Here is a 25623-nt window from a genome sequence, read left to right on the forward strand (position 1 = left end):
CAGATTAGAATACATCACATAAGATCAGATCAAATCACACCAAGTCAGGTCACATAAAAAACGGCCATCAAATCAGGTCAGTTTATAGCATATAATGTCAGATCTCATCAGATCAGGTCAGATTACATCAGAACAAGTCAGATCGCATCAGATTAGGTCAAATAATTGGATCAGATTATATTACATCAGGTTAGGTAAAATTGCATAAAATCAGATCAAATCAAATCAGATTAGGTCATATTACATCAAATCAGGTCAGATGAAATCAAATAAGGTCATATTACATCAGAATACATCAGGTCAACTCAGATCACATTAGATCAGTTCATATATCAGATCAGGTCATCAAACCAAGTCATGTCATTACATAAGGTCAGTTCAGATCACATCACATCAGGTCAGGTCAGATCGCACCAGATCAGATCAAATTAAATCAGGTTAAATCACATCAGATCAAGTCAAACCATATCAGATCAAATTGTAGCGTTTGCTAATTAAAGTACGTACCCTGGCTCTTTAAAGAGGTGTAAATCTCACTGCCACCCGATTGATATGTTCAGGAACTATTTTTTTATGTAAGAGGGGATGTGGTGTCAAAAGAATTATGGAAAAGAGCGACAGTGGTGCATGTGCGTGTGTGTGTGTGTGTAGTTGTGCAAATGAGCCGAACGGAGGGTAAGGACCATTTCCATGATTTCCCCCCTAAGTGTGGTTAGGATCCCAAGGAGAGGCGTGTACAGTTGCTTCATCTATGCTCTAGGGCAGTGGTCCCCATACTACGGCCCGCCTCCACATTTGGTCCGGCCCCCTGAACAATACCAAAGAGCATTTTGATTTTTTTCATATATGTGTATTTGTATTTGATAATAAAATTGGACTTTTGCAATAAAATGTTCCTTAGTTATGAACTATTTTCATTATTAACTATTAGTTAGTAACTATTTTATACACGCATATAACGTGACATTCTGTTCCACCCTTCTGCAGTCTGTGCCCCTATCTGGCAACCCCCAGAAAAAAATCCTAAACCCGCCCCTCTCAAAGAGAGAGCGGAATGATGGCGAAAAGATTGGGTAAAAGAAAAATTGATTGAGAATGCAGGGCATTTAACCTGCAATGGACAAACGATTATTTTTTGTTCAATGCAAAGAAAAGGCTGTCTGTCTCATCTGTCAAGAGGCGGTGGCGGTATTCAAAGAATACAATCTGCGGCGACACTATGAATCCCGTCACAAAGACAAGTATGATAGCTTGCAAGGCCAAATGCGAGCAGACAAACTCTCAAAGCTAAAAAGTGGACTGTTAGCTCAGCAGAATACATTTGTATGCCAATCTCAGCTGAAGCAGTCATCTGTTCGGGCCAGCTTTCGGGTTGCTCAACTGATAGCAAGCAGCGGTAAACTTTTCACTGATGGAGAGTTTGTCAAGAAATGCATGAACGCTGTCACGGAGGAGGTGTGTCCCGAGAAGAAAGATGTCTTTAATGCCGTGAGTCTATCAGCGAGTACAATCACCAGACGCATTGAAGAAATCGGGGGTAATGTATATGCCCAGCTGCAGCAGAAGACGAAAGAATTTTATTAGTTTTTTTTATTAGCTCTGGATGAGAGCACAGACGTGCAGGACACCGCGCAGCTGCTCATTTTTATTCGTGGAATTAGTGCAAACTTTGAGATGTGCGAGGAGCTGGCAGCCCTCCAAAGTCTGAAAGGGACTACGATGGGGGAGGATATTTTCGGCAAAGTGCACCAAACCATGGAAGAGTTGGACCTGGACTGGTCAAAGCTGGCCAGCATCACAACTGACGGGGCTCCTAGTATGGTGGGCATGTCTCGGGGTCTAATAGGACGCATGAACCGGGAGATGGAAGAACGGGGTCTCATCGCCCCGCTACAAGTCCACTGCCTAATTCACCAGCAAGCACTGTGCTGCAAAGTGTTGACGTGGGATTCTGTCATGAAGGTTGTGGTGTCATGCATAAACTTCATCAGAGCAAAGGGACTTAAACACAGGCAGTTCCAAGAATTCCTGTCTGAACCGGAATCTGCGCACAGAGATGTGCTGTACTACACAGAGGTCCGATGGTTGAGCCGGGGCAGAGTTTTGAGGCGTTTTTACGAGCTGCTACTTGAAATTAACGCATTTCTTCATTCACAAAACAAAACGGTGCCAGAGCTGATTGACCCAGAATGGAAATGGCACCTCGCATTTTTAACAGACATGACAGAAATGCTGAACAGCTTTAACTTGCAACTACAAGGCCAGGGGAAACTCATTTGCGACATTTATTCCCACACAAAAGCATTTGAGGTGAAACTAGAGCTGCTTTTGGGACAAGTGAAAAAGTGCAGCTTCATCCATCTCCCTGCTACATAAAACCTCTCTGCAGAGAACCCAGCGGTCTCGTTTCCAGCTGAAAAGTGTGTGGAAGCACTGGAAATGCTGAAGGCGGAGTTCGGTGTGCGATTCCGTGAACTACATGTTTATGCAAAAGAAATCCATCTTTTCCAGAACCCATTTGTTGCTGACATTGATGAAGCCCAGCCTTCTTATCAGTTTGAGTTGGCCGAGTTACAGGGCTGTGATGTTCTGAAAGACGCATTCAAGCCCAACAGTCTCATTGACTTCTATGCCGCCCTCCCAAACGACACGTACCCTAACATCAGAAAACACGCAATGAAGATGTCAACACTTTTTGGCAGCACGTATATCTGCGAGCAAACCTTTTCACGCATGAAACTGCTGAAAACTCCAATGAGATCAAGACTGACAGATGAACATCTGCATCAGTGTTTGAGACTGGCAGTGACTAAAATGGAACCTGACATTCAACTTCTCACCAGCCAGATACAGGCCCACAGTTCACACTGATGAACATACAAAGGTAAGCTCACTTTTCTGACTTGAATGAGTCATTCTGAGTATAAACAAATATAATCATAATAAAATCTACTGGGATAAAATCCATCTCCACAACCATACCGGTAGTGGTACTGGTTGTGCTGTGTAGGTGCTGTATAACTTCGTTCAGTTTCTCAGCCTGCTTGCTTTGTGGTTTTCACAGGGAAGTTGATGAGAGAGAGAGAGAGCTGCAAACAGCGATGTCTACAAGCCTACTGGAACTTACAAAAGGATTATAAGGAAGAAACACAAGAACTTTGAGAGACTGCTCATATGAGTCATTTAAGTAAGAGATTCTGCTCTGACAACTAAGCTGAACTTGGACCTGTTAAGACTGTGCACGGCACAACAGAAAGTTTATGTTCCATGGACTTTTTTTCTGTGAAGAACCCACAGAGTGTTATTTGGTTATTATTTATTTCATAAATAGTTATTTATTTCCTGGCTTTTTTTCTGTGAAAAACCCAGAGAGGGTTATTTGGTTATTATTTATTTCATAGATAGTGTTATTTATTTCCTGTTTTTTTCTGTGAAGAACCCATTGGTTATTATTTATTTCATTAATAGTGTTATTATTTATTTTCTGACTTTTGTTCTGTGAAGAATCCAGAAAGGGTTATTTGATTGTGGCTTTCTGGAAAACGATAAATTTTTACATTTAGGCACTCCTGCAATCGCCACACCTTTTCTGTTACAAACTGACCCCGGCCCCTCATCAGAGAAGGGAAAAGTTATGTGGCCCTCACAGGAAAAAGTTTGGGGACCCCTGCTCTAGGGTTTTAGATTGTTTCAACTTTTAAGCATTGAAATGCATTAAGGTTGTGTGCAGGCTTCCTCTTATGAGAAACATGCCTCAAAAAACTATATTATAAAATTAGCTATTTATTTCATACACGAAACTCGGAACTCGAACTCGCGTGCGGGGCCGGGAACCTCGGACCGCGAAACAGTATTGGTTCTTTTTGTGTTTATTTTCAAAATCATTATTTTTTCTATATTCATTAAAATAATCCTTTTATTCTTTATAAAATAAAGAACAAAAGTACCAGGAATATAAGAAAGATTAAAAAGATAAATAAGAACCATGATGTAAAATGTATAATAAAAATGAAAGTTCATAAAATGTTCAATATACAATATACTGCAGACGTTTCAAAATAGAAATCATGAAAAAGTATTCAAAATTAATATAAATCATAAGATATGTTTCTTAATCATTCATTTTCTTTGTGGTCTTGTCGCGATCGGAACTTTTAAGCGAGTCACCCCTTACTTGCGCTGAGCGTCATTTCTTGGGCCAAGTAATGAGGAATGTTCCATATAGTACCTTTTATACAATTTGATTGTTTTATCTGCCGTTTTCCTGAGTTTAGTTGGTTTATTTATTAATTGTAGTCCGCTTAATTGATTTAATAGTATATTGGACGCATTTCTGTTTTGTTTTAAGTTCATGATTTTAACCTTCCTTTCATCGTATTTCTGTATCTTCTATTTGTGCATATATTTGCTTTGATTATATAATTTTACTTTTTTTTTACCATGCAACCAGCAACATAAATCATATCAAAGGATTATTAAGAATCAAAAGACAACTTTGAAATAGAACCAGAGGCTTTGCTACCGCCATGCTTGTTTTCACCCGCTTTCAACCTTTGAGTAAAGACGGCAGATTTTTCGTAGGGAGCCAATTGGCGAGGATACTCTGGGACCGTTTCCTTTCTGACTGCAAGACCCGCCGAGCCTAATGTTAAGTAGTGCGCATATTTTTGGCCACAGTGACCAAGGGCAGTAATTTATAAGAAAGGAAATGCAGTGTTTATATAGCCATTGATTTTATTTTGCTGGACCGTCTTAGTCTGTTTTCTTTTATTGTGTTCTCATTTTATGTTTCGTTACTTAGCTTTTTGTTGTGTTCTTTAATGTTGTGTATTTTTATTGTGTTTTATGTTTCGGTTCTTAGCTTTTAATTGAATTCTTTTGTTTTAGTTCTAGTTTTTTTAGTGTTTACTGTCTTCTCTTATGTTTCATTCTTAACTGTTTTGTTATGTTTGCATTTTAAGTGCCGTTTTTATCTGTTTTGAATAAATGTAAACAGTTACCTTTAGCTGTCATCTCCTTTTTTTCTAAACCCCGGACGTCCCAGGTTTGGGAGAGTGACGTCACAAATTGCTGATTGGCCAGCGGGTATGCCATTGCCGGCCGCAAAAGATGAAACTATCATACACTTCAGTCTAGACACGGCGCCCTGGGAATCACATCCAGAACGTGCATAAAATCTAACGACTTCTCCCTTCCCCCCCTCTATTTCTCTCTCTCCCTCTCTCTCCCCTCTTCCTCTCTCTCTCTCTCTCTCTCTCTCTCTCTCTCTCTCTCTCTCTCTCTCTCTCTCTCTCTCTCTCTCTCTCTCTCTCTCTCTCTCTCTCTCTCTCTTCTTTCTTGCTCGCTCGTACTTTCTCTCTGCCCCCCCCCCTCTCTCTCTCTCTCTCTCTCTCTCTCTCTCTCTCTCTCTCTCTCTCTCTCTCTCTCTCTCTCTCTCTCTCTCTCTCTCTCTCTCTATCCTCTCTCTCTATTTCTCTCTCTCTCTCTCTCTCTCTCTCTCTCTTCTTTCTCGCTCGCTCTTACTTTCTCTCCCTCTTTCTCTCTCTCTCTCTCTCTCTCTCTCTCTCTCTCTCTCTCTCTCTCTCTCTCACTCTCTCTCTCTCTCTCTCTCTCTCTCTCTCTCTCTCTCCATTTTCATTTATATAAACATGACTGCACTACCCCCCTCTGTCTCCCTCTCCCTCTCTCTCTCTCTCTCTGTCTCTGTCTCTTGGAAATAAATAAGACTATATAACCCCTACATGAAACTGGTTAAACGTTCAATCAAAATGTCAATATGGCATAGGCATATCCATTCATAAATTCATATAGGGTGAATATCCTCACTGGTCCATGCCCCTACGAATAATTGGTAACAAAACAGGCATCCAAACCAGACATATTAACTCTCTGCACATAAAGAGGTTATGCATGGAAACAGGTCCCAGGACCCAGTACCTGGATTAACCTACCAAAAAATATTAGAAACATCTCCAATCTAATTACTTTCAAGAGGAAATTGAAGGACTTTCCTTTGAATTGTCAATGATATCTAATATTTAAAATAAAAACCAAACTATGTCCCTTTATTTCTAATGACGTGGCCAATTTATTTGATCTTATTCTATAATTCCCCTACGAATGAACTTCGGTTATTTTGTATCACTATACACTGCCTTGCATATGAACAAAGAAGAACCATTGCAAATGGAATACAGTGTTTTGACTTGATTCTCTCTCTCTCTCTCTCTCTCTCTCTCTCTCTCTCTCTCTCTCTCTCTCTCTCTCTCTCTCTCTCTCTCTCTCTCTCTCTCTCTCTCTCTCTCTCTCTCTCTCTCTCTCTCCGTCTCTATCTCTGTCTCTTTCACTCACTCACTCACTCACTCTGTCTCTCCTTCTCTCTCTCTCTCTCTCTCTCTCTCTCTCTCTCTCTCTCTCTCTCTCTCTCTCTCTCTCTCTCTCTCTCTCTCTCTCTCTCTCCTCTCTCTATTTCTCTCTCTCTCTCTCTTCTTTCTCGCTCGCTCTTACTTTTTCTCCCTCTCTCTCTCTCACTTTTTCTCCCTCTCTCTCTCTCTCTCTCTCTCTCTCTCTCTATATATATATATATATATATATATATATATATATATATATATCTGTCTCTTTCGCTGTCTCTTTCACTCTCTCTCTCTCTCTCTCTCTCTCTCTCTCTCTCTCTCTCTCTCTCTCTCTCTCTCTCTCTCTCTCTCTCTCTCTCTCTCTCTCTGGAAATGGTGCAAATTTACATAGTGATTGCATTTTAAGCTTGTAAATTGTTTTTTCCTTGAATTATTAATGCAAAGAGATGTAAAGCTTGTAAGAGTACAATAAGTACCGGTGACTGTTGCCTGTTTAGCGATTCTCTTTCCTGCTTTAATTAAAAATAATTTATTCTAACGGGCATCTGATCTAACACTCAGAGAAGGGCCCCGAGGAAGAAACCCCGTCACTCATGCGCAGTGGCAAGGGGGCCCAGCTTGTTCTCGACCAAGTGATGGGCTCCGCCTCTAGAAACGATGACGTCATGAGCCCTTAACGTCAGGCACCAAACCCCGGACGCGATTTCGTTGCGTCTGGGGTATTACTCTGGACGTCCCGGGTTAAATGACAAAGGAGATGATAGCCTTTGTTTCACGGCCCACCACACACCTACAATCTTATAAGGAATTCGCAAAAATAATCAAAATTTTCTAGATCAATAGTCTTTCATATTACATCAGATTAGGTAAGATTAGATAAAATCAGGTCAAATCAAATCAGATCAGGTCAGATTACATTATGATACGTCAGGTTAAGATTACATTAGATCAGGTCATGTCATCACATCAGAAAAAATATCAGGTCATGTCATCGCAATGACAAGGTCAGATCAGATCACTTCAGATCAGATCAGATCACATCAGGTCAGATCATATCAGGTCAAATCGCATCAGATCAGGTCAAATCACATTAGGTATATTACATCAGGACAAGTCAGATCAGGTCAGATTACATAAGATCAGGTCAGATAACATCAGAGCAGGTCGGATTACATCAAAGGAGGTCAGATCACATCGAATCAGGTCAGATTACATTATGATACATAAGGTTAAGTCAGATTACATTAGATCAGGTCATGTCATCGCATCAGAAAAAAATATCAGGTCGTCAGATCATATTAGATCAGGTCATGTTATCACAATCACATAAGGTCAGATCAGATTACATCAGATCAGGTCATCACATCAGGTCAGGTCAGATCATAACAGATCAGGTTAGAATACATTAAATCAGGGTATATAAAATACGGCCAGATCACATCATATCAGGTCGGATCACATTAGATCAGTTTATATTTATATCACGTCAGGTCAGATCACAGCAGATCAGGTCAGATTACTTCATATCACATCAGATCAAGTCAGATTACATCAGGTCAGGTCAGATCACATCAGATCAAGTCATCACATCAGGTCAGATAAAATCACATCAGATCAGGTCAGATCACATCAGATCAAGTCACCACATCAGGTCAGATCAAATCACATCAGATAAGGTCATAACATCATATCACATCGTATCAGGACCACATTGGATCATATCAGATTAGCTCAGATCAAATCACATCATATCAGGTCAGGTCAAATCAAATAGTATCAGATCAGCTCAGATTAAATCACATCAGGTCATATCAAATACGGCCAGCTCACATTCGTTTAGATCAAAATTACATCAGATTAGGTCATATTACATCACATTAGGGCAAGACAAATCATATAAGGTCGGATTATATCAGTTCAGGTCAGATCATATTAGATCAGGTCATGTTATCACAATCACATAAGGTCAGATCAGATTACATCAGATCAGGTCATCACATCAGGTCAGGTCAGATCATAACAGATCAGGTTAGAATACATTAAATCAGGGTATATAAAATACGGCCAGATCACATCATATCAGGTCGGATCACATTAGATCAGTTTATATTTATATCACGTCAGGTCAGATCACAGCAGATCAGGTCAGATTACTTCATATCACATCAGATCAAGTCAGATTACATCAGGTCAGGTCAGATCACATCAGATCAAGTCATCACATCAGGTCAGATAAAATCACATCAGATCAGGTCAGATCACATCAGATCAAGTCACCACATCAGGTCAGATCAAATCACATCAGATAAGGTCATAACATCATATCACATCGTATCAGGACCACATTGGATCATATCAGATTAGCTCAGATCAACTCACATCATATCAGGTCAGGTCAAATCAAATAGTATCAGATCAGCTCAGATTAAATCACATCAGGTCATATCAAATATGGCCAGCTCACATTCGTTTAGATCAAAATTACATCAGATTAGGTCATATTACATCACATTAGGGCAAGACAAATCATATAAGGTCGGATTATATCAGTTCAGGTCAGATCACGTCAGATCAGGTCATATCACAAAGGCATACATCAGATCATGTCAAATTACATTAGATTGCATCAGATCAGGTCGGATCAGATTACACCAAATCAGGTCAAATCAAATAAGATTAGGTCATATCACATCAGATAGGGTCAGATCATGTCAGATAACATCAGATTAGGTCAAATCACACCAGATCAGGTCAAATCGAATACGGCCATATAACAAAATATCTTGTCGGATTACATCAAGTCAGGTCATATCACAGCAGATCAGATCAATTCACATCAGGTTCATATCACATCAGTTCACTTCATATCACATAGGCATACATCAGATCAAGTCAGATCCCATTAGATCAGGTCAGATCACATCAGATCAGGTCATCACATCAGGTCAGGTCAGATCACGTCGGTTCAGGTCAAATCACATCAGATTAGGTCAGATTACATTGTCAAGTCAAAACACATCAGGTCAGGTCACATCATGATGTGATATGAAGTAATCTAATATATTCTGATGTGATCTGATGTATTTTGAAAAGGACTGAGCTGAGGTAATCTGATTATTCTGACCTGACCTTATCTAATGTGATCTGACCGGATCTGATGTGAGCTGATGTAATATTGTGTGATCTGATATAACCTGACCAGATCTGATGTAGCCAAATATATTCTAACCTGATGTGGTATGATGTGATCTGAACTGATCTGATGTGATGTGACCTAAAATCATTTGATCTGACCTGACATGATGTATTCTGTCTTGATCTGATCATTAGATCTAATCATCAGGTGTAGTCAGATCACATAAGATTACATCAGATCACATTAGAGCAGATCAGATTACATCAGTTTGCATCATATCTGGCCTGAGCACATCATATCAGGTCAAACCATGTTGACACTGGTGGGCAGAAGTAATACTAGTTGAAACGGCTGACTCTTTATTGATAAGAGTTGAATAGAACACAATACGACTGGTCAGTGCTGGGTGGAACCGCAGCCAGCCCACGTGGCGAGGCGTTGGCGCAGTCAGTGGAGAGGCTGGGGCTTGAGTCCAAGTGAGAGTGAAATGAGTGAGAGAGGGAAGACCAGTGTGTTCATAGCATGATACATTATGTTATGGCAGGGGTCCCCAAACTTTTTCCAGTGAGGGCCACATAACTTTTCCCTTCTCTGATGAGGGGCCGGGGTCAGTTTGTAACAGAAAGGTGTGGCGATTGCAGGAGTGCCTAAATGTAAAAATTTATCGTTTTCCAGAAAGCCACAATCAAATAACCCTTTCTGGATTCTTCACAGAACAAAAGTCAGAAAATAAATAATAACACTATTAATGAAATAAATAATAACCAATGGGTTCTTCACAGAAAAAACAGGAAATAAATAACACTATTTATGAAATAAATAATAACCAAATAACCCTCTCTGGGTTCTTCACAGAAAAAAGCCAGGAAATAAATAACTATTTATGAAATAAATAATAACCAAATAACACTCTGTGGGTTCTTCACAGAAAAAAAGTCCATGGAACATAAACTTTCTGTTGTGCCGTGCACAGTCTTAACAGGTCCAAGTTCAACTTAGTTGTCAGAGCAGAATCTCTTACTTAAATGACTCATATGAGCAGTCCCTCAAAGTTCTTGTGTTCCTTCCTTATAATCCTTTTGTAGGTTCCAGTAGGCTTGTAGACATCGCTGTTTGCAGCTCTCTCTCTCTCTCTCTCATCAACTTCCCTGTGAAAACCACAAAGCAAGCAGGCTGAGAAACTGAACGAAGTTATACAGCACCTACACAGCACAACCAGTACCACTACCGGTATGGTTGTGGAGATGGATTTTATCCCAGTAGATTTTATTATGATTATATTTGTTTATACTCAGAATGACTCATTCAAGTCAGAAAAGTGAGCTTACCTTTGTATGTTCATCAGTGTGAACTGTGGGCCTGTATCTGGCTGGTGAGAAGTTGAATGTCAGGTTCCATTTTAGTGACTGCCAGTCTCAAACACTGATGCAGATGTTCATCTGTCAGTCTTGATCTCATTGGAGTTTTCAGCAGTTTCATGTGTGAAAAGGTTTGCTCGCAGATATACGTGCTGCCAAAAAGTGTCGACATCTTCAATGCGTGTTTTCTGATGTTAGGGTACGTGTCGTTTGGGAGGGCGGCATAGAAGTCAATGAGACTGTTGGGCTTGAATGCGTCTTTCAGAACATCACAGTCCTGTAACTCGGCCAACTCAAACTGATAAGAAGGCTGGGCTTCATCAATGTCAGCAACAAATGGGTTCTGGAAAAGATGGATTTCTTTTGCATAAACATGTAGTTCACGGAATCGCACACCGAACTCCGCCTTCAGCATTTCCAGTGCTTCCACACACTTTTCAGCTGGAAACGAGACCGCTGGGTTCTCTGCAGAGAGGTTTTGTGTAGCAGGGAGATGGATGAAGCTGTGCTTTTTCACTTGTCCCAAAAGCAGCTCTAGTTTCACCTCAAATGCTTTTGTGTGGGAATACATGTCGCAAATGAGTTTCCCCTGGCCTTGTAGTTGCAAACTAAAGCTGTTCAGCATTTCTGTCATTATTAAAAATGCGAGGTGCCATTTCCATTCTGGGTCAATCAGCTCTGGCACCGTTTTGTTTTGTGAATGAAGAAATGCGTTAATTTCAAGTAGCAGCTCGTAAAAACGCCTCAAAACTCTGCCCTGGCTCAACCATCGGACCTCTGTGTAGATTCCAGTTCAGACAGGAATTCTTGGAACTGCCTGTGTTTAAGTCCCTTTGCTCTGATGGAGTTTATGCATGACACCACAACCTTCATGACAGAATCCCACGTCAACACTTTGCAGCACAGTGCTTGCTGGTGAATTAGGCAGTGGACTTGTAGCGGGGCGGTGAGACCCCGTTCTTCCATCTCCCGGTTCATGCGTCCTATTAGACCCCGAGACATGCCCACCATACGAGGAGCCCCGTCAGTTGTGATGCTGGCCAGCTTTGACCAGTCCAGGTCCAACTCTTCCATGGTTTGGTACACTTTGCCGAAAATATCCTCCCCCGTCGTAGTCCCTTTCAGACTTTGGAGGGCTGCCAGCTCCTCGCACATCTCAAAGTTTGCACTAACTCCACGAATAAAAATGAGCAGCTGCGCGGAGTCCTGCACGTCTGTGCTCTCATCCAGTGCTAATGAAAAAAAAAATAATAAAATTCTTTCGTCTTCTGCTGCAGCTGGGCATATACGTTACCCCCGATTTCTTCAATGCGTCTGGTGATTGTACTCGCTGATAGACTCACGGCATTAAAGACATCTTTCTTCTCGGGACACACCTCCGCGACAGCGTTCATGCATTTCTTGACAAACTCTCCATCAGTGAAAAGTTTACCGCTGCTTGCTATCAGTTGAGCAACCCGAAAGCTGGCCCGAACAGATGACTGCTTCAGCTGAGATTGGCATACAAATGTATTCTGCTGAGCTAACAGTCCACTTTTTAGCTTTGAGAGTTTGTCTGCTCGCATTTGGCCTTGCAAGCTATCATACTTGTCTTTGTGACGGGATTCGTAGTGTCGCCGCAGATTGTATTCTTTGAATACCGCCACCGCCTCTTGACAGATGAGACAGACAGCCTTTTCTTTGCATTGAACAAAAAATAATCGTTTGTCCATTGCAGGTTAAATGCCCTGCATTCTCAATCAATTTTTCTTTTACCCAATCTTTTCGCCATCATTCCGCTCTCTCTTTGAGAGGGGCGGGTTTAGGATTTTTTTTCTGGGGGTTGCCAGATAGGGGCACAGACTGCAGAAGGGTGGAACAGAATGTCACGTTATATGCGTGTATAATAGTTACTAACTAATAGTTAATAATGAAAATAGTTCATAACTAAGGAACATTTTATTGCAAAAGTCCAACTTTATTATCAAATACAAATACACATATATGAAAAAAAAGTCAAAATGCTCTTTGGTATTGTTCAGGGGGCCGGACCAAATGTGGAGGCGGGCCGTAGTTTGGGGACCACTGTGTTATAGAGTATGTTCGCGCCGATCAGTTCAATTCAGTTAGATTTGCGAAGTCATGCTTCGCCCGGACCTTTTCTCTGGAGTGGCCCGGCCTGTGTTAACTATTTCTAGTTACCTCAGATGTTTTCTTTGAACTGCATGCTTATCGCGGTGGCTGGATTGCGAGCAAGCGATCCAGCTGCCACGGGGAAAGCATGTTGCACACCCTTTTTACCAGCCCGGCGGCTGTGGTGGGTGGTCCCTGCCTCAGAAATTGTGTGTACACAATTCTGCAAGTAATGTAACAGGGTGGCGTTAGGCTCGCCGCAGTGTTTGCATAACCTCGCAGTCTCATTGTCAATAATTTGCCAAGCGCATTGGTAACCTAGTCTTAGTCTGAATAGTATGACTTCAGTACCTCTTTTTGTATTTGGAGGAAGGGCCAGTGGCTCATAGCCTGAAGCATCTGAGTACCACTTGGCAGCGAGCGATTTTGTGATGTTTTCTCTATGTGCTCCCCGGAGGACCGCACACACTGCAGCTTTGGTACCTTGGCTCAGTCCCCTTCGGCTGGGTTTAACGATCATGGAGGATGGGGGCATACCCCTGCCCTTTTCGGCTAGTTTATCAGCAAGCTCGTTCCCTTGTATGCCTATGTGGCTTGGGATCCAGTTTATGATGATTATTCTACCTTGACTAAGGATTCTTTGGGCTATGTTTAGTAATGTTGTCAAGAGGTAGATGTTATCTGGGGGCATGCTATGCTGTAAGCTGTCAATAGTTGCTCTTCAGACAACTATTGACAGCATGTCCTGCTCCTATGTGTCTCCCTGTCATGACTTTCATGACTGACAGTCTTTCCTTGGTTCTGTCAAGCAGGTATTGGATCTCCTTTTTGAAAGTGAGTGTGTGTCCTATCCATACACCAAGGTATAGATAGTCCTTCACCCATTCCAGATCCATACCCTGTATAGGGAGTTTTTTGTTTTTGACATTGGTTCTCAGAGCCATTGCTTTGGATTTTGCTGCTGATATTTTTAGACCCATCCTACAACACTCTTCAGACACCAGGTTCAGACAACGCTCAGCTCTAGTAAGGCAGTGATTGCCAGAGGCTATGACTGCCAAGTCATCAGCATAAGAGATGATCCTGCATCCCTCTGGCGGGTGAATGTCGAGTATGTTGGACATGAGGGTATTAAACAGGGCTGGACTAAGAACCCCTCTCTGAGGAGTTCCATTTTCAAGTGGCATGTGCAGTGAGAGGTGGCCTTGAAATCTGACATTTGCTGATCTATTTTTAAAATAGTCAGCTATCCAGGCCAAGAGTCTGCCTTTGACTCCTTTGTGGATTAGGGTCTCATGAATGGCAAGCGGACTTGCCAACTCAAAAGCCTTCTCCAGGTCCAGGAAGACAACCACGGCGGGCGAGGTGCAGATTGCGCTTAAGAGTGTGGAAATGCTATGAGCAGTGCTCTTACCCCTTGTGAACCCATGCAGGTGTTCATGGGGGGACTCGTTTTCCATCGGAGCCTGTTGAGTACCATCTTCTCAGCTGTTTTACCCAGGCAGCTGAGAAGAGAGATGGGACGGTACTTGCCAGGATCCTTTGGTTTTGGGATGGGAACTATTGTGGCTTGTTTCCAGCTCTGGGACACCGTGGCTGTTTGCCAGGATTTGTTGATAACCTGCAAGAATGTAAGTTCTCCTGCAAGGCCTAGATGCGAAATGATGGGGTGAGAGATCCCATCAGATCCCGGTGCTGACCCAGAACTGGATTTGTATGATTTTCTTAGTTCCCTAAGAGAGAACAAGGCATCTGCTTCATCAGCTTCGAGTGCCTTGTCTCTTATGAGAGCAAGTCTTTCTGGATTTAAGTTTTGTTGTTTTTCTCTCATCATTGGAGGCAGATTGTTGGTGCTGGTTCTGGCAGAGAACTCAAGCACCAATCTGTTAGCCTCTGATTGCGGGTTATGATGAGTGCATTTCGGGGCTTGGCGGCTTGTCGCTTGCCTGACCCGTTTCCACAACTCTGTAAGGCTGGTCTGGTACCCAAAAGACTGGCACCATTCCAGCCATTTTTCCTGCCTTACTCTGTTGGCAGTTTCCTTGGCATCCACAACAGCTTCCCTCAGCAGGGCCAGATTGTCGGGAGATCTTTGCCGTCGGAAGTTTTTTCTACACATATTAACCCTGTGGTTGACCTCTTTGATCTCGTCATTATAGTACCAGGCGTCTTTGTGAGTTCTGGACCATGGACGAGTTTTGGGAATGGTTTGTGAGGCTGCCTGGTTTATGGCCTGGATTAGCCTTGCCTCTAGCACATCCACATCTTCATTATTGTTATTGGGTTCATTGTCTTTCAGACATCGAGCCAAGCCTTCCTGGAAGGCAAACCAGTTGGCCTTGTCAGTTTTCCATTTAGGAATGTGATGTGGTCTTTGGGCTGGACCTGCATCCATTAGTGTGGTGACTATGCCGTAGTGATCACTAGTAACCGTATCATCGACACACCATCGAATTCTCTCCACCATTGTTGCAGTGGCAAAGGTGAGGTCTAGGACCCCTCCCTTCACATGCGTTGGTTCTTTGGTGTTGAGAAGAGCGATCTCAGGGAACGTCTCAAGCACTTCTGCTATGTGAATGCCTGCACGTTCGGCCTTTTGCGGGGATTCAGCATGGCCATGTGTGCATTGAAGTCTCCCCCTATGATCACTCGGTCTTGTGCTGCAGTAGCACAGACCTGGTTCAGATCTAAGCTCTCACACAGTGGTTTGCTATAAATATATATTTTTATAGGGCCCCCAGGTAGCTGAATCTCAACAGCAAGAGATTCAACACCATCACAGTGCGGCGGGTTGGCTATTAAGGAGCACGGGATAGCTTCTTTTACCAGGGTCATCAGGCCTCTAGCACCATCCAGGTTTGGAGTGGTGAAGGCATGATATCCTGAGAAGCACACGGATCCCATAGTTAGTGTCTCCTGGAGCATGACGACGTCGATGCACCTTGCTCGCACAACTGACTGGAGAAAGAAGTTCTTGCTTTTGTAGCTACAGATATTCCACTGAAGAATGCTTAGATTGTGTGCCATGATGGTTACTCAGAGTCACTTGCTTCAGCTTCAGATGCCCCAGTGCTGGTGGCATCAGATAAATACAGATCCTCGTTGATTGAGGATTGTACAACTTCCTCTGTCAGACACTCCGGTTAAGGCTCTACCGAGGGGTGTAGAGCCTGGGTTGGAAGTGCCACCTCAGGTCAGGGGACGAGACTTTGGCTGTACAGACTCGGCCTGCAGTGGGGACTTCTGCTGCACAGTTTCAGCCTGTCCTGACAGACTAGCTGGGGTTTCACGTAATGCTTCTCCCGAAGCCAGCCTGCCATCCAAGGATTTAGGGAGGGGAGCGCTGCTTGTTATCGGTTTGGAGGCTTCTAGCTTCCTTCCCTTCAGAGCTGCCACAGTTTGGGTCATAGCCATCATTGCGACCTGCACTGCTTTCTCCGTCTCCTCACTGGTCCTCCCCAAGGCTGTTGCTACTGCAGAAACTACAGCACTCAACAGGAGAGTCATATCTTTCTCATCAAAGAAAAGATTATCATCTACTGGGGGGACCATTGCTGTGGACTTTGAACCTTTTTCCCTTTGGTTCTTTTATGTGGTTTGCCACTAGCAAGCTTGGGGAATTCCTCTCCGTTAGAGGTATCCAATTTTCACTGTGGGGGCGACTCCTTCCTCTTAGGAGGTCGGGGAGTCTTTTCTTTTTTGTTTTGTTTTTTTTGTTTTTGCCTCAGACGTAGGTGACTGGGGGCGCAGGGACAAAGTCAGGACGCTTTTTGGCTAGCTCCTGCTTTTTAATCACTGCCTGTTTCCTGACAGAGCAAGCCAGGCTCCAGGCATGATGCTTTTTGGCACAGTTTGGACACTTGGCTGTTGTGTCCTTCTGGCCATCTTTGTGTGCCTTAATACACACTTCCGTTTCGTGTGCCCCGCTGCATACACCACATTTAGCTTTGGCCTTGCAGTTGGCCTGGTGATGCCCAAATTTCTGGCACGTAAAGCACCTCAAGGGCTCTGGCACATATGTCCTGAGCTTGTATGAGCCCCAGTTACCCAGATCAAGGGTGGTGATTGGGGCTCCCTTGAGGATAACCAGGACTTGCCTGGTTGGAGACTTCCCTTTGATCATGCAGGAAGCCTCCACCACTTGTGGGAGAGACGTGATCACCTCCACGTCGAACCCTAGTGGGAAGCCAAGTAGCACCATCTTGGACTTTTTCTCTTGGGAGGTCAGTGGTGAGATACACACCTTTCTCCCGTCTTTTAACACCTGGATTTCCTGCAGGAAGTTCATGGTGGCTTTGTCTTTGGGGACAATAATCATGCCCTCATCTCTAGAGATTCGGATTGAGAGTCTGACGTTTCTTTCCTTCTCCAATGCCCTTACCAGCTGGTATGCATTGTCGAAGTCTTCAGGTTTTTTTGGTACCTTAACCCGCGTTAGTCGACTTGGGGTGTGCTCTGCCTCTTCTTCAGAGTCAGTTTCCACCCTTCGTCGCTTCACGCCTCCCCTTTGCAGGGGTTTAAGGCCTTTAGAGGTGGGGGCAGCTGGTTTGGCTGGTTCAGCTGGAGCCCCTTCTTGACAGAGGGAGTTCTGAGGAGAGTTCAGGTTTCCCTCAGTCTGGTGTGCATGGACAGACTTTGTGTTTGGTGTTTCTGTCTTGTCCTTGCTTGGTTCAGCAGGCCGAACACGTTCGGCCTGCTTTTGTTTTGTTTTTTCGCCCCCCTGCAACCTTGAAAGGCTCCAGGGTGACTACCATGTTCGGATTCATTTTTTGGTCATTGAGAGAGTATTAAACAGATTGGTCCCCTTTCGGGGATTATCCTTATACCTGCTCTCAGGGTGAGGTCTTAAGAAGGGCCTCAAAAAAAAGCTCTGTTCCCTACACTCGACCCTTCAGCACCACAGGACAGGAGATCCCCCTGGGTGGGCTGAATTCGGAGTTTTGGTGTGGTAAACGCTCTGCACCCCAATCCTGCTACAAGGGGGGTGTGATCACGTCACCGCAGCCCAGGCGAATGTTGGAAATCGACGTTTCCCGCAGGCCCAGGCTGCACCAGGAAGTCAGAAGGAGAGGGCAAGAGTTAGGCACCGAAAAGTCGCCCTTGGTGTGTGGCCACAAACTATGTCCAGACCAGGTTTGTAACCTCGCTCTCCAAGGGAGCGGTAGTGAGGCACTTACTACAAGAGAAGGCCTGGCCAATTGTCGCGGCGAACAACGATAAATTGGCGGAGCTCTCTGTGTAGTTTGTTGTCAAAGAGTATCAATCAAGCTCAAGTCTGATGGCTTTTGCTCTGGAGGATCACGCCAAGTGGGTGACAATAATGCCTCGCCAATTGGGTGATCTCTCTCTGTACACCACAGGGGAGAGGGCCTGTGTAGTGTGTACACCACAGGGGAGAGGACCTGTGTGTTTGCTCGCGCCGAGAGAACGTATCACTAATTAGCACTGACGGCCTAATCAACCAGTTTTCTTCCTACCGCGACCGAATGAAGGGGAAAGTGAGGTCGGAGGGGGAGGGGCAAGCTGTTCACTAGAGAGAAAGAGATGATATCCACCGTTCGTGAATGCGAATAACAAAACCAGTAATAGAATAAAATGAACCAAAAGAATAAAAAAACGAGTGAAATTCAACAATTAATCAACAATATTACATAGTTCATAGAATTCGTAAGTAATTGCGAATTGACCTCAGGTCAGTATGAGTGAGTGTTGCCATGCCCTGCTATCGTAAAAAAAATAAATTTTCACTGTTAGCACTTTTAACCAGCAAAACCAGCATAAGAGCGATTGTACCTTTTGAAAGACTTAACACGTGGTTTTGAAGACATCGAATCGATGTTTATGGTCGATGGGATTTTCGGAGACGTGTATGGTATCGTTTTGAGCTAGCATAATGTATTATGTTATGCAATATGCTATAGGGTCAGCTCACATCAGATCAGGTCAGATTAAATCAGATCAGGATACATCACATCAGATCAGGTCAGATTAAATCAGATCAGGTCAGATTACATCAAATCAGACCATGTCAAATCACATCAGGTCATGTCACCTCAGAAACGGCCAGATCACATCAGATCAAGTCAGGTTATATCGAAATGGCCATATCACAACAGATCAGGTAACATTACATCAGATTAAATCAAATCAGGGCAGATCACATCAGATCAGGTCGTATCACATCAGATCAGTTCAGGTGGTGTCATATGACGTCAAATTACATAACATCAGGTCAGATCAGATCACATCAGATGAAGTTAGATCATATCAAATCATGTCGCATTACATCAGATCAGGTCAGGTCCTATCAAATTAGATCAGGTCAAATTAATACGGTTAAGATCTCTTCATATGAGGTCAGATTAATCAGATTTGAGCTGATCAGATGCAATATAACCTGATGTAATGTATTCTGACCTCGACCCGGGTCAGATTACAGGTCAGATAACATCAGATCAAGTCAAATTGCATCATGTCAGATCACATCAGATCAGGTCATCATATCAGCTCAGGTCAGATCACAAGAAGACCAGATCAGATTTCATCACGTCATATCACATCAGATCAGGTCAGATTAAATCAGACCAGGTCAGATTACATTTGGTTAAATCAGACAAGGTCTGATTGCTTCAGGTCAGGTCAGATCACATCAGCTTATGTCAAATCACATATCACTTCATATCACACCAGATTTGGTCACATCAAATCAGGTTAAATCACATCAGCTCAGGTCAGGGCGCGTCAAAAACGTGAAAACCAGGCCAAACCACATCACACCAGATCAGATCACATCAAATCATGTTAAATAACATCAGGTCAGATTACATCACATCAGATCAGTTCATCCCATCAGGTCAGGGCAGATCACATCTCACCAGGTCAGATCACATCAGATCAGTTCATATCACTTCATATCAGATCAGATCACATCGGATCAGGTAAGACCACATCAGATCTGGTCAGATTGCTTCAGAGTAGATCTCATCAGACTAGGTCAGATTGATTCAGATTAAGATAGATCACATCAGATTAAATCAGATCAGGTCAGATTGTAGCGTTCGTTAATCAATATTCGTACCTGGCTCAAAGAGGTGTAAAGCTCACTGCCACCACCCGATTGATACGTTCGGGAACGACTGTATTGTGTATGAAGGGGTGCTGGGTTAAAAGAAATATGGAAAGGAGCGACAGTAGTGTATGTATGTGTGTGTGAGAAGTGTCGTTGTGCAAATGAGCCAAAGGGAGGGTAAGCGTGGTTGGAATCCGAGGAGAGGCGTGCATAGATGCTTTATCTGTACTTTAGGGTTTTAGATTGTTTAGATTAAAATATATTAAGGTCGTGTTCAGCCTTCCTTCTTACAATGGTCGGGGACTTTCAAAAACTAAGCTATTTATTTCATAAAAACTAAAATAAAACGACATAAAACAAAACACGAATACAATAAAATACACAGTAAAAATAAACACTAAAACACAAACGAAAACAAGCACTAAAGCACGATAATGACATAAAACAGACATAAAACACGGTAAACACAAGCACTATAAAAAAATAAAATAAAATGGAGAACCACCTTTTCTCATATATATATCTTAATCACTTATCTCTCAATTGCCGAGACCACAATTCCTGCGCACCACAACCTCTCGAGACCAGCCCTGGAACCTAGGACTCTGGTACTCTACCTCGAATTCGTGCGCGGGGCTGGGAACTTTCCCTTGTCACCTCGGCCCGCGAAAAATTCCATTTATAAAATAGATAAAATGTTCCATGAAAATAAGAGAATAAAATTATAAATAAGAACCATGATGTAAAATGTATGATAAAAAATTAAAGTTTTATAAAATGTTCATTAGAAGGGTAAAAGTTTCATGGTATTTCATAAAAAGTAGTAAAAATCCTATTTTTTCAGTAATGATTTTTCTTAGTGGTCAGTTTCTTCTCGGCGTAGGGCTCATTTTAAACATAACATAAAAATGTTTAACATAAAATAAACACAGTAAAAAAAAATAAAACGGCAACACAAAAGGAAAAACAACGGTGCCGCGCAGGTGAGTCCCTCCACGTGTGCTTCCCGTTTTGTGTGGGCCGCAGCAGCCTCGCCGCGACGGCCATCCTCACCCCCAGGAGATATACACAGGGGTTGTGTGCAAGCCAGGAGACGGAAAAGGACGGGACCTCCGCCGTGGAGCGAGGGTGGATGTGATCCTTCATCTCAAAAAGACGGGGGCGAAAGAGACACGTAGAGGACCGCCGGGGACGGATACAGGCGGTCCACTACAATCTGACCGTATTTGATGTAATCTGGCCTAACGTAATGTAAATTGACTTGATCTGATGTGATCTGACCTGACCTGATGCGATCTGACCTGTTCCTTTTGTGAACCAACCTTATCTGATTTGACGTAATCTAATGATCTAATCATGTAATCTCGCCTGATCTGATGAAATCTGACCTGATCTGATGTAATCCGACCGTTTCTGATGTGACCTGGCCTGATCTGATGTAATCTGACCTGATCTGATGAAATCACATCAGATTTCATCAGATCAGGTCAGATTACATCAGATCATATTAGATCAGGTCAGATCACATCAGATAAGGTCAGATTGCTTCTGAAGTGATATGATCTGACCTGATGTGACGTGATCTAATTTGAGCTGATCTGATGTGATATGATTTGCCATGATATGACCTGATCCAATGTGATTTGACCTGATTTGATGTGTTCTGACCTGATCTGATGAAATCTGACCTAATATGACCTGACTTGATGTGATGACCTGATCTGATGTGATATGACCTGATCTGAAGTGATCTGACGTGATTTGATGTAATCTACACTGATCTCATGTAATCTGACCTGAAATGTAATTAATCTGAATCAATATGATCTGGTCTGATGTGATCTGACTTGACCTGATGTGATCTGATATGATACCTGATCCAATGTAAGATGACTTGATCTGACCTGATGTGATGTGGTTTGGCCTGATATGCTGGTTTCCACGTCTTTGACGCGCCCTGACCTGAGCCGATGTGATTTAACCAGATTTGATGTGACCAAATCTGATGTGATATGAAGTGATCTAATGTGATTTGCCCTAAGCTGAAATGATCTGACCTGATCTGAAGCAATCAGACCTTGTCTGATTTAACCAAATGTAATCTGACCTGATCTGATGCTATTTGACCTGATCTGATGCGATATGACGTGATCTGATATGATATGACGTGATCTGATGTAATCTGATCTGGTCTTCTTGTGATCTGACCTGGTGACCTGATTTGATGTGTTCTGACCTGATTTGATGTGTTCTGACCTGATTTGATGTGTTCTGACCTGATTTGATGTGTTCTGACCTGATTTGATGTGTTCTGACCTGATTTGATGTGGTCTGACCTAATATAATGTAAACTGATTTGTTCTGATATATAATCAGGTCATATCACATCAGATCAGGTCATACAGCATCAAAGGTCAAATGACAAGTCAGGTCAGTTGACAAGTCAGTATGATCTTATCTGCTTACATGGTGTGATCTGACCTGATATGATTTAATCCAACCTGTTCTGATGTGATCTAACCTGAGTTGATGTGATCTCGCCTGATCTAATGAAATCTGACCTGATGTGATCTGATCTGATGTAATCTGACCTGACGATGTGATGACCTGATTTGATGTTATATGACCTGATCTAATGTGCTATGACCTGATCTGATGTTATCTGACCTGATTTGATATAATCTATACTGATCTCGTGTGATCTGACCTTATTTGAGGATATCTGACACTGTTGTTATTTCATCTGATGTGATGAAATCTGACCTGATGTGATGTAAAATGACCTGATCTGATGGAATCTGACCTGATCTAATGTGATCTGATGAAATCTGACCTGAGCTTATGTAATCTGACCTGATATGATATCTGAACTGATTTGATGTTATCTGACCTGATCTGATGTAATCTGACCTGATCTGATGTAATCTGACCTGATCTGATGTTATCTGACCTGATCTGATGTGATATGACGTGATCTGCCTTAATCTGAATCAATCTGACCTGGTCTGATGTGATCTGATATGATCTTACCTGATCCAGTGTAAGATGTAGGATCTGACCTGATCTACTCTGAAGCAATCTGACCAGATCTGATGAAATCTTACCTGGTGAGATGTGATCTGCCCTGACCTAGCCATACTTTATGTGATCTGATGTGATTTGCTCTGATGGATGTGAATGGCCTGATCTGAAGTAATCTACCTGGTCTGATGTGATCTGACCTGATCTGATGTGATCTGATCAAGTCAGATTACATCAGATCAGGATACATCACATCAGATCAAGTCAGATCAGGTCGGATTAAATCATATCAAGTCGGATCACATTATATAAGCAGATAAAATCATACTGACTTGTCATTTGACCTGATGTGATCTAAAAAGATCTTACCTGATCCAATGTAAATTGACTTGATCTACTCTGACGCAATCTGACTAGATCTGATGTGATCTTACCCAACCTGATGTGATCTGACCTGATCTGAAGTGATCTGACCTGGTGAGATGTGATCTGCCCTGACCTGATGATCTAATCTGATCTTATTTAATCTGACCTGATCTGAAGCAATCTGATCAGATTTGACGTGATCTGACCTGATTTGATGTAATAATAACTGATCTGATGTGATCTGTCCTGATCTGATGTGATCTGGCCATATTTTATGTGATCTGATGTGATTTTATCTGATCGATGTGATCTGAAGCAATCTGACTTGATCTGATGCGATCTTATGTGATCTTATCTGATCTGATGTGATCTGGCCTGGTCTGAAGTGATATGAACTGATCCGATGTGATCTGACCTGGTGAAATATGATCTGCCCTGAGCTGATGTGATCTGACCTGACCTGATGTGATGATCTGATCTAATTTAATCTGACCTGATCTGAAGCAGTCTGACCAGATTTTATGTGATCTGACATGATTTGATATGATATGACCTGATATGATATGATCTGGCCATATTTTATGTGATCTGACCTGAACTGAAGCAATCTGACCTGGTGTGATGTGATCTGACCTGATCTAATGTGATCTTATCTGATCTAGTGTAATCTGACCGCATTTGATGTGGTATAATATGTAATATAATACGACCAGATTTTATGTCGTATGATCTTATTTGATGTGATTTGATCTGATCTGAAGCAGTTCAGTTCAGTTCAGTTAGATTTGCGAAGTCATGCTTCGCCCGGGCCTTTTCTCTGGGGTGGCCCGGCCTGTGTTAACTATTTCTAGTTAACTCAAATGTTTTCTTTGAACTGCATGCTTACCGCGGTGGCTGGATTGCAAGCAAGCGATCCAGCTGCCATGGTGAAAGCATGTTGCACACCCTTTTTACCAGCCCGGCGGCTGTGGTGGGTGGTCCCTGTCTCAGAAATTGTGTGTGTACACAATTCTGTAAGTAATGTAACAGGGTGGCGTTAGGCTCGCCGCAGTGTTTACATGACCTCCCAGACTCACTGTCAATAATTTGCCAAGCGCATTGGTAACCTAGTCTTAGTCTGAATAGTATGACTTCGGTACCTCTTTTTGTGTTTGGAGGAAGGGCCAGTGGCCAGTGGTACTCAGATGCCTGAAGCATCTGAGTACCACTTGGCAGTGAGCGATTTTGTGATGTTTTCTCTATGTGCTCCCCGGAGGACCGCACACGCTGCAGCTTTGGTACCTTGGCTCAGTCCCCTTCGGCTGGGTTTAACGATCATGGAGGATGGGGGCATACCCCTGCCCTTTTCGGCTAGTTTATCAGCAAGCTCGTTCCCTTGTATGCCTATGTGGCTTGGGATCCAGTTTATGATGATTATTCTACCTTGACTAAGGATTCTTTGGGCTATGTTTAGTAATGTTGTCAAGAGGTAGATGTTATCTGGGGGCATGCTATGCTGTAAGCTGTCAATAGTTGCTCTTCAGACAACTATTGACAGCATGTCCTGCTCCTATGTGTCTCCCTGTCATGACTTTCATGACTGACAGTCTTTCCTTGGTTCTGTCAAGCAGGTATTGGATCTCCTTTTTGAAAGTGAGTGTGTGTCCTATCCATACACCAAGGTATAGATATTCCTTCACCCATTCCAGATCCATACCCTGTATAGGGAGTTTTTTGTTTCTGACATTGGTTCTCAGTGCCATTGCTTTGGATTTTGCTGCTGATATTTTTAGACCCGTCCTACAACACTCTTCAGACACCAGGTTCAGACAACGCTGAGCTCTAGTAAGGCAGTGGTTGCCAGAGGCTATGATTGCCAAGTCATCTGCATAAGAGATGATCTTGCATCCCTCTGGCAGGTGAATGTCGAGTATGTTGGACATGAGGGTATTAAACAGGGCTGGACTAAGAACCCCTCCCTGAGGAGTTCCATTTTCAAGTGGCATGTGCTGTGAGAGGTGGCCTTGAAATCTGACATTTGCTGATCTATTTTTAAAATAGTCAGCTATCCAGGCCAAGAGTCTGCCTTTGACTCCTTTGTGGATTAGGGTCTCTTGAATGGCAAGTGGACTTGCCAACTCAAAAACCTTCTCCAGGTCCAGGAAGACAATCACGGCGGGCGAGGTGCAGATTGCGCTTAAGAGTGTGGAAATGCTATGAGCAGTG

General features: G+C 42.9%; 3 protein-coding genes across 3 annotated transcripts; 1 reads left to right on the plus strand and 2 right to left on the minus strand.

Moving 5' to 3' along the window:
* Nucleotides 1–1674: 1674 nt before the first annotated feature.
* LOC113822346 (general transcription factor II-I repeat domain-containing protein 2A) lies at nt 1675–2376 on the plus strand. Its single transcript, XM_027374879.2, has one exon. It carries the CDS (start codon nt 1675–1677, stop codon nt 2374–2376), a length of 702 nt encoding a protein of 233 aa, XP_027230680.2.
* An 8457-nt stretch (nt 2377–10833) lies between these two features.
* LOC113822348 (general transcription factor II-I repeat domain-containing protein 2) lies at nt 10834–11484 on the minus strand. Its single transcript, XM_027374880.2, has one exon. It carries the CDS (start codon nt 11482–11484, stop codon nt 10834–10836), a length of 651 nt encoding a protein of 216 aa, XP_027230681.2.
* A 128-nt stretch (nt 11485–11612) lies between these two features.
* LOC113822349 (general transcription factor II-I repeat domain-containing protein 2-like) lies at nt 11613–15989 on the minus strand. Its single transcript, XM_027374881.2, has 4 exons — nt 15858–15989; nt 13978–14122; nt 12145–12528; nt 11613–12082 (listed from the first exon to the last, which is right to left on the minus strand). Exons 1-4 carry the CDS (start codon nt 15987–15989, stop codon nt 11613–11615), a joined length of 1131 nt encoding a protein of 376 aa, XP_027230682.2.
* Between the last annotated feature and the right edge of the window lie 9634 nt (nt 15990–25623).

Source organism: Penaeus vannamei, chromosome 37 (assembly GCF_042767895.1).
Source record: "Penaeus vannamei isolate JL-2024 chromosome 37, ASM4276789v1, whole genome shotgun sequence".
Lineage (NCBI taxonomy): Eukaryota > Metazoa > Arthropoda > Malacostraca > Decapoda > Penaeidae > Penaeus > Penaeus vannamei.